Below are 9,797 nucleotides of genomic sequence, written 5' to 3'. Positions count from 1 at the left end.
TCTAATACAATTAAGTACATGGTTACTCAAAGAGTAAAAATCAAACAGTAATTTCTTCATCACATAAATAAGAAATCTGAATAACTGAGAACAAAATAGCTAGAGAATTGTTGCCAATCAAACACTAATCAATAGCAGAGCATTTGCACCTTGTGAAAATTTTATCCAAGGACTAAGACACAGATAGAAATCAAAAACTTTATTACAAAAATAAGTTACACTCACCTCCATTTTACAGTATAAAACAATTTATTTGCAGGAATGCAAAAAACGTTGTTGGCCACCAACAATAGTTTAAAACTGTTAACATCTTTTTTTCAAAAGGTGGTTGTTATGATTTTATTGAGGGAGTTAACTGTATAGAAAACTGGGATTGAAGAGCAGTTTCCTTTATGCTATACCTGGAAATAGAAATCATTCACTGCAGTATCCCTTCTACCACTATGGGATTATGATCCCTCACCAAATCATAGCAGCTAAGGTTAGGCACACATGCTCGCTGGCTGGGCAATATGGCAATTCAGTGATCCATCAACATTAATGCCAAAGATCTTCTACATAGTTGCTGTCTTGGGAGCTGGGAAGGGATCATTCAAGATTAACATGATCTCAACAACATGAAGGGTTGGATTAGGTTCTTTTACATTATTCTGATGTTGTTTGAAAATGTGTTGTATCAATATAAAAACAAACCCACTGGAATAATACAGTGGCACAAAAGGGACACTGCAGGGCTTTATTTTTGTTTTTCATTTTTTTAATCAAAGGCAGTTGGATGCCTGTGATGTTGAAGCCTTTACAAAAGTAACATTTTCCGAAAAACTATACAACCAGTAACTACATACTCTGAAGAAGCAAGGCGGCTAATTCAGTTCAAAATAGGATAAAAGCAGGGCTTGTTCAGACTCATCTCATGAGATTGTTTTGCATGCCCAGTTTGACTGTTTGCAGTCTGCAGAGCTGCAGCTAAAATGACTATATTACATTAAGTACATCGTTTTTGCGCTGCAGCTCTTGTGCATATTTTGTATGAAAACAAGCCCTGCTTTCATCAATATAAGTTTCCCTATTTACAGTACAGGCCGGGTAGTTTAGTCCTCTGTACTGAGGTAGTCAACCAACCCTTTAAAGACAAGTTCTGAAAAGAACCACTTTCCTGGAATGCCTGACTTATCCATGCCAGGTGGGTACACCCTAAAACCCTGCAAATGTTCTCTTTCAAACATCCAGATCAAACAATTAAGATTAACATGGATATTCCGACAATAAAAATTGCGATAAGCACAAAAATATACAATAGCATCAAGCTCCTTTGAGCCACTTCAAACCTAAGAACTTAAAAAGTGCAATTTCTTCAATAATTATTTAAAAAAAATGGCATGTTCAGGGACAGGGAATTGGGAGATTGTAAGGGCAATTCATAATGCCCTGTATATCAGGGCTAGATACAGAGAATCTGGGCAAGAGGCTGTGGCAACTATTCAGAATCCTCTGCTTACTTTTTAAGGTGGCAGTTTCAGAAAATAAAATGAGTAGAAAAAAAACATGGGGGAAGGGAGATGCTTCTTCTGTAAGGCTGGAATATCATTGGACCTTTTTGTCGTGCTCGTTGTTTCAACATCCATTGCAGCTTACGGTGTAACCCCACACATCAAGTCAGTATCCACTGTGACAGGTCAGGACCGCCCTCGGCCCCGTTTCCCTGCTGGAGCATGAAAAGGTGAAATTAGAACAAGAAACTCATGGCACATACATTCTCCATCAATCTGAGATTCAAACTGGAGCTAGTGTTTGTCATTAGTGTGGGTCTGAGCTCGCCGCCTTAAAAACAGCATGTTGAGCTTGACCTCTGTCTGCTGGCAAACAAGCTGACTGGCTCTCTGAAAGATGACACCTGTCAGAGATTAGTTATGAGGCCGATAAGCAGCTGTAACTTTTTTTTTTTTTTTTTTAAAGTGCTGCCTTACAATTAAACTATCATTAAAAGACAACCAATACTTGGACTGCAGTTCATCCTCAACTGTCAATTTCCCCAACTACAGCTGCTTTCATTTGCTAATCTACAAGAGGCCTTCCAACCATGTCACTGCTATGAAATTTGCACTTTCGTAACTGACCTACTCTCAGAAAATATGCTGACACCCAGACTGAGCTCAGTAGTGAAATTTCCTGTGATATATAAGACTAAACAGCACCAACTCAAAGTAAAGTGAGCCATGTTCCAAGTTCTTTGTAACCAACTGTAACAGCAAAGTAAAGCTTTATTAGTCGCCACAGTGCGATTAATTTTATTTTACCCACTTCAAAATACTAGCATTAGTCTGTTAAAATGTCATTTACCTCTGATTGTTCCAAGGCCTCCTCGCTGGGAGAAGCCCACTCGGCCCCTTGGTGTGACAGCTCCACGGCCCCTGGTCTGACTGGCACCGCCACGGACTCCTCCCCTTGCTCCTCGTCCTCTGCCAGACCCCTGGAAGTCCTCATAGCCATAGTACGGGTCATCGTAGCCACCCCGGTAGTTGTGGTAATCATATCCATAGTAATCGTAATAGTCTTCATAGCCGTAATAATCAGGAGGGTAAGAATAACCCCCCCGCCCGCCTCGTCCTCTGCCTCTTGTGGGTGGTGGCATATGGGGAGGCCCATAGTAATAGTATTCATCATACCTGAGGTAGGACACGCAGACCACACATCAACATGGTCAGAAGTTTCAATTATGCTAGGAGAGTATGTTGACATTACGTATGCTACTGTATTTATAAATGCACCTAAACCATATGCTGCACTACATTAAACAGATGGAGGGGCTTTCAATGATCTACTTGCATTGTTCTTGCTTACATTTGCGTTTTGGCGGCTTGCCTCTGGGCTTTGCGCTCTTTCCTCTTCTGATCAGGGGGCTTGGCAAAGACGATTTCAATGTGCTCTCCTTCAAGGTCTTTGCCATTGAGATCAGCCAAAGCCTATGAAATTGTGGACACCACAATCACACCAAATTCCAAGTTTAACTTCACCAAAATGCTTTTTTATATCTATTCAAGGACAACAGTTTTTCCTCCGTACCTTCACAGCACCATCTCGTTCCTCAAAGTGGATGAAGGCGTAGTCTTTCAATTTTTTCACTCGCTCTAGTTTGCCAAACTGACTAAAGGCCTTTTCAAGTATCTCCTCTGTAACAGTGCTTGCTAAGTTCCTCACAAACAGCACCTTGACCTGGAAAGAGAAAAAATAATTCAGGGTTTTGCACAAAAGAGAATAATTGTAACTACAGAATACAGTCATAGGCAAAACCCATTTTGGATGCACATATTTTTAATGTTACATTTCGCAGGACTTTTGGCCCTGTGCCTTACCTTGGCCATGACTTCTGGATCAGGGTCCTCAATGGGATCAGCCCACTCCACGGTGACCACATTTCCCCACACCTTCACTTTGCCACTCATTAGTCGGCGGCGGGCCTGAGCTGCTGTCTTATGGTCTTCATACTCCAGGAAGCAAAAGCCCCGGTTCTTCTTCTTGTCATCTGGCTGGTGGTACAATATGACATCATTTAGACCCTCTGTAGAGATGAGAAACGGGGGAGAGAGGTGAAGAAAAAGCAGCAGATGGTTAGATGACTTTTTCTGTAAAAAAAATTAAAAGAACAATTACATCAACATCCCACTGCCAAACTAGTGACACCAATCTTACTTTTAGGAAACAGCTACAGATACAATGAAATTTTTAAGATACAGGTTAAACAATTAAAGATTCAGATCAATGGTTTTATTGTAGTTGCAAGTTGCTGTGCAGACATTAAAAACTTAAAAGTTAAATGTTTCCTTTACTCCAAAGATACCAAACATTGAATGGCAAATAAAGACTAAAATATTAACGAAGTAATTTGCTATATTTAGTGTCCAGTCAGATCTTAGCGGTAAACCATCACAGTAACGTGAATCACTCCAGTACAGTAATGAGATCATCATTTGGACACAGACAGAACATGCTTCAGAAATTATTACTGAGAAAACTACACCTACTAATCTGGAGAGGGAATCTCATTAAAGTTGGCAACAAAAAACACTTCTAGAATGCAGCAATGAAGCTGATGAACAAATATTCAAAAATTAAAGGATGGGGCTGACTTACCTGTGACTTTTGCAAATTCTTCAACAATCTGCTCTTTTGTTTTACTCTTGGGGATGGAGCCAACAAACAGTCTATTATTGGCCACAGAGATGCACACGCCAATGTGTTTACCCGGTCGAATTTCATTGTTGTTGCACTGCGGAAGGATGAACGATAGCATAAGAAACAAAAAAGAGGCAGGACAGTCCACATAATGGAGCCTATGGCTACCTGTGGTTACTATTTCACATCCTTATCTAGGAAATACATTTCACATACCTTCCAGTTTAAAAAATTCTTAACACACTGTCTGCTACATAAAATTCTTTGTATTTTTACTGAGTTCTAGTGGCAGAAAAGGCCATATTTGACAAACAAATCAACAAACCCCCTCTCTCTGTATTTATAATTGTAGTACAATAAACTTACCAATTTGACAGCTTGCTGCGCAGCTTCTTTAGTGCAGAAAGTGACAAAGGCATAGCCTCTGTTCAGGCCACTGAGAGGATCCATCATCAGGCGCAAGTCCCAGATGGGGCCAGCTTTCTCAAACAGTGGAACCAGTTCATCCTCAAAAAGGTCTCTGGGGATTTTGCCTACAAATATCTGCCAGATTCATAGGAAAAGGAAATATGGTACATTAGAGCAACTCTTTAATTTGAAATGCAGGGAAAAGACAAGGGATAGATGGCATTTTGATAAATGGTATCCATTCAGCTCTTAGCGGTAAACTGTCAGTGTAACTATGGTTACTCTAGGAGATAATAAAGTTTCATCATTTGGACACCATTTCATACCTGAATGAACTTAGTGGTATTTACAAAATTAATAAATTACACAGAGTGAGTAAATAAAGGTACATTGTTCTTGCATAGTTATGCTCAGTAATCAAAGTAATGAAAATGCGTATGTTCTGGTACCTCTGTACCGATGGTGGGCTGTGCACCAGAGTGGGCAGACTCTGGCGGAGGACCACCATACTTCCTCTGTCCTGTTGTCACATCAAGAGTGTAACCAGTCCTCTCCAACAAAGCCTGACAGCCACAAAAATATGAAAAATGAAAGGGGTTATTGTTTAATCAGTAGTCATGAATATGATGCATTCAAACATCATGTTTATGCAGACTATATGTACTTCTGAAACCAAACACACTCCATATTCTCACATGATGTCCCAAGCATAACAACATTTTCAACATAATCATTTGATGTACTCTCACTTTGATTTTGGCTTCATCTGGTCCTTTATTGGTGTCTGACACTTTGGTCCCTTGTTTCTCCCTCTGTCTGTACGTCTTCATCACGCCACAAAGAAAGGCACTTTTGTTCTGAAAGACAAAGAAAATAAATAAAACATATCAACATCACTGGGATAACTTCCTATTAGTTACACAAAGAATAAACAGGTAGAGGTAAAAGCACGTTTGAGTCTGCTAGATATGATCAGTGACAGCTAAGAGCAATTGTGCAATCACACTACAACTACATAATAGTGTTATTCATCACACGACACAAAGGACATTCCCTTTGTATGAAGGCACTGCAAATTCTCTGAACAGTAAACTAGCGGTGCCATATGCATACCTGAACATGTGAGAGGTCGCTGTCCTTGAACTGCAAAAGGACTTGGAGAGCACCTTCCTCGTTGAATTCTTTCAGAGCCTCAATCGCTCGGTCATCTAAGTCACTGTGTGACACCAAACCTGCAGGTTGAACAACACACAGAGAAACGATGAGCTACAAGCAAGAAAGAAAACCTTCATTAGTATACTGTCAAACTACAATACAAGGGAGGGCATTACAGACAAGCATTTACATGCGGAATATTTTGTACAACGTAAATCTGTTGAATGAGTAATGAATAAATAATGACTACAACAATTAAGAGAGAGGAGCAGGACCAGCCTAATCTAATGGAGCTGTATACAGTAGTCAGGCTGCACTTTACTTTCTTGCCAGCACGTTTTTGCGGAACTAATCACAACAGATGTGACAGTGCAACTTGATATGCCAGTGCCCCTCTATACTGTGGCTGGGAGGTTCTAATGAGCCGGTCTGCATTCTCCTCTATGGAGGGGCCATCACCTGTCTCAGGCAGCCACACACCAGACAGCTGCTGCCATTGTTTTCGCCTCAGTCCCATCTGGCTGAAAAGGCCAGACCAGTACTTTTCTCAAAGTGATAAACCAAGCAAGTCCTAAAATGACCCCAAAACTTTGTCACTACAGCTCACCCCCATACAAGCTTGGAAAATCCAACTAAAGCAACAAATATATAAACTGTAGCTGACATCATATTTAGACATATCTATTAACGGTCTACAATAATTTCATAGGATGCAGACACTTCTTTAAATTAATGGCGAAACTAGATAGGCTCATTACTCCCAGAGAGAGACAATTCATTCGCCCTGACACCAGTGATCATGCAACTATATTGGGAATGCAAATGCAGCAGTCATTTCAATCAATTTACACACTTTTAAACTGGTAATGTGTAATTTAATATTTTGTAGCACTGCAGTACCCATTTTGGTAGGAAACCACAAAAAGTTGCTTCAGGATACCAATTCCCCCACTCAAAAAGGTGATAAAATGACAATACATGCAAGAAATTGATAAACATAAAAAATTGCATATTAAATATGCAAGTATATTCATAGTGCCTTACCTGCTATGTAAATTTCATCTAGTTTTTCAGCAACTTTCTGTGGTAAACCAGCTTCTAATAAAGTCTGGAAGTGCTCAGAATGGGTAACTGCAGCAGAGGTGTCCATTGGTTCTTCTGGACCATTTCCATTAATATGTTCTGTGGCCATGTCTCCAGAAATCTGTATAAATGCAATGAGCCAAATTAATCCTGGGTCAAGGGCAAGACTTGGGATGTGTTCAAGAGAGTGTAAAGTCTCAGACTTGTCAGGCAATATAATTACAAAAGCACAATAAATGGTTTAACAAGGTACGGTTCTGGTGTGAATTTGATGCTGTTGAACCCAAATGATCAAACAGAGGATGTTGACATGTGCACAACACATTCTCATGGCAAGTGGCCCTTCACAGTCTGAAGACTTTCCACTATCTTAACTCTTGTAGCTCTCAGCTTGAATGAAGTAGAAGCCCCAAAACCTGGATACAGGCAATCAACAGATGTGACATTGTGCGCAAGACAAACAATGCACATACAAAATTCCCCACAGAAATCAGTTCAATGGCATTTTGTAAAAACTACCATGTTTGTGTCCATGTGGCAGTATTTTCCATTCTGGTTTGTTCTGGACTAAGGACTTTGTGCAAATGGAGCCAAGTTTACTTGCTAACGCCTGAATCTCAGTCCTCTTGATCGCTGCTGGTGTAGAAGCCTTGTCTGCTATGGTCTCTAAATTACATGTTAGCTTACCTTCTCACTGCTGACTTCAGCACAGGCTAGATAGCTGATACACGTGTTCCATCAGAGTGTGAGCCCCGGTTTCCGGTGACTGACCAGCGAGCAAGTATGCACCCTTTAGCATTTTGTTTATTGACACTTCTGCAGCACATAGTGTGACAATTTGATAAACACTCCAATCATCATTTTAATGATCAATCCAAATACTACCTCCCAATCCTAAACTTGTGCAGGGCAGCAATCTGTCTGATCTAGTCACAGTAATCTATCCGGCATCGCTCGACTCGGCAAAACGTGGACGGCAATCTTTTGCTTTATTCTTTACTAATATTACCCTAACGATATCGAGAAGTCGATATCTTACTGTGTCTGCTAATCAATCGCATTTTATCGGCAAGCACGTGCTTTCTCTGTAGTTAAAAACACATATGCTTCGTAAATAAGTAATTTTGAAGCCTTTGGGCAAACCTTCCCTGGATGCTTAATGTGCAGCGTTAGCAAATTTCTGGGAATAAATTAGTTTACTCCCCAAATTTTAACATAATGTTAGATTTAGTGGGGAGGGACTGACTCGCACACGTTGAGGCTAGCTAGCTAGCGGGCTAGGTGGCACAGCTAATGTTACAGCAGTCAAGCTAACTAGGGACCTTCATCGGGACAATAACATGAGGCACTAGTATGCATTTTCTATCAGTGCAGCTACATTTATTATTTTAGTAGGCAAGAAACAGGTCTGTTGGTACAACAGGAAGGCACGATTGCCGATTATTGCTAATATAACTGCCTTTTCCAAGCTAGGTGCTGTTAGCATACAATGACAATGAGCATGTCAGTTCCATGATCTGTCAAAATGAGCTAGCTCCAGCTAGCATGCTAATTCGAACGGAATTTCAGTGAGGCCATTGTTACAACGTCATTTGTCGGTACGGACTTTTCCAGTGAACAAAGCACAGCTTTTAAATGCAATTACACTGAACACGGTCTTGGAAGCTAGAGCTTTAGCCTGCTAGATGCGTGGTTTGTCAACGTGCCGCCACATAGGAAGAGTCCATTTTCAAAAAGCCGGTCTGGAGAACTCGTTCCCAACCACCACCAGTTTCCACATTGTTTGAAACAGCACCGCACGATTCGGACTTTTTAGCAATCAATGAAGCAACAATCACGTGACCAATCAGAAGCATTCGCCCTACCTGCCGCTGGCACACCAACGTGTATGGTGCTGATTATTTAGGAAGATAAATGTGATATTTAAAAGACAGAAAAAGTGTAAAACTCCCGGCACTGGTCCGGCTTCAGTCATTCACTCTTGATGATGTAAAATGGCTGCCACGTTCACGCCTCGAGTTTTGTCTCGTCGATGGGGTTTCTTGGACAGCCCTGCACGGGCTTGCCTTGTATGCATTTTACAGTAGAGCAGCAGGTCATCCGCAGCATCCATCATAATTACGCTTCCAACGATCAGAACCGTCATTTCACGGCAACAGAAACGATTATTTGACGGTGCAAGCGTTGTTTGATAGAACAGATAAATTAACAGTTATAGCAACAAAAGACTGACACTAAAAAACAGAACACTAAAGCAAATATTGTTGGAAAATAACGAATTCTCAGAAAAATGTTTTTATTAATAATTTCATCGACTACTTCCACTATTAATAATGTTAATAATAGTAATTATAGTAATAATAATAAGGCTCTTACTAATGTAGTCTCTTCTCAGATCAAATGCCACGTGTATTCCAACCAAAAACTACAAATGTGGGACATTATGGGAGCAGCATATAGTACAGTATATAGCAGTGTTGGACTACAAGTGGAGAGGTAGGTCCCACTTTCCACCACACTGTGTCACTCTATCCATGGATTTAGTGCTCATCTGCCTCACAAACAAAAGAGTAGGTCAGGGTCTTTGTATAAGAAGCCTGTCAAAGATACTTGTATTGAAAAGAATTTTTTTTGTTTGTTTGTTTGATGCATTGGATACCAGCTTTGGGGCAAGTTTGATATATTATACCTGCTATTGTTTAGTTCCAGCAACACTGCTTCCTGATCCACTGTACTTCCATCCACCCACCATATGAAGTGTAATAATTCCGTATTTATTGTTAACGCCTGCATTTATTCTTAGCATCACAATCTGCATGATTTGCACTAAGTTTTTGGTTCACTTTAAACATGCTTTACACATATCTATATAGAGATTGTCCTGGCTTAAATGCATGTGTGCTTTTTGTGTAAGCACAAACAAAATGAAAGTTTGTGTACTTGGCCAATAAAGCTGATTTTCATTCTGACAAAGGGTT

At 40.3% G+C, this 9,797-nt stretch overlaps 1 protein-coding gene across 3 annotated transcripts; it reads right to left on the bottom strand.

Moving 5' to 3' along the window:
- Positions 1–184: 184 nt before the first annotated feature.
- LOC111577963 (heterogeneous nuclear ribonucleoprotein Q-like) lies at positions 185–8,842 on the bottom strand. 3 transcript variants are annotated; one of them, XM_023284507.3, is made up of 12 exons: positions 8,685–8,842; positions 6,781–6,940; positions 5,695–5,813; positions 5,331–5,438; positions 5,031–5,144; positions 4,540–4,716; positions 4,132–4,267; positions 3,354–3,559; positions 3,064–3,213; positions 2,842–2,963; positions 2,341–2,666; positions 185–1,705 (listed from the first exon to the last, which is right to left on the bottom strand). In XM_023284507.3, exons 2-12 carry the CDS (start codon positions 6,926–6,928, stop codon positions 1,677–1,679), a joined length of 1,635 nt encoding a protein of 544 aa, XP_023140275.2. In that variant the 5' UTR covers positions 6,929–6,940; positions 8,685–8,842; the 3' UTR covers positions 185–1,676. The 3 variants fall into 3 exon arrangements, with proteins under 3 accessions (XP_023140275.2, XP_023140276.2, XP_023140277.2); XM_023284508.3 differs by having other exon boundaries at positions 185–1,702; XM_023284509.3 differs by lacking the exon at positions 6,781–6,940 and having other exon boundaries at positions 8,685–8,833.
- Positions 8,843–9,797: the final 955 nt, after the last annotated feature.

The sequence above is a fragment of the Amphiprion ocellaris genome, chromosome 20 (assembly GCF_022539595.1).
Source record: "Amphiprion ocellaris isolate individual 3 ecotype Okinawa chromosome 20, ASM2253959v1, whole genome shotgun sequence".
Taxonomy (NCBI): domain Eukaryota; kingdom Metazoa; phylum Chordata; class Actinopteri; family Pomacentridae; genus Amphiprion; species Amphiprion ocellaris.
The sequence above is the reverse complement of the archived record's forward strand: the minus strand, read 5'-3'. Positions and strand labels throughout refer to the sequence as shown.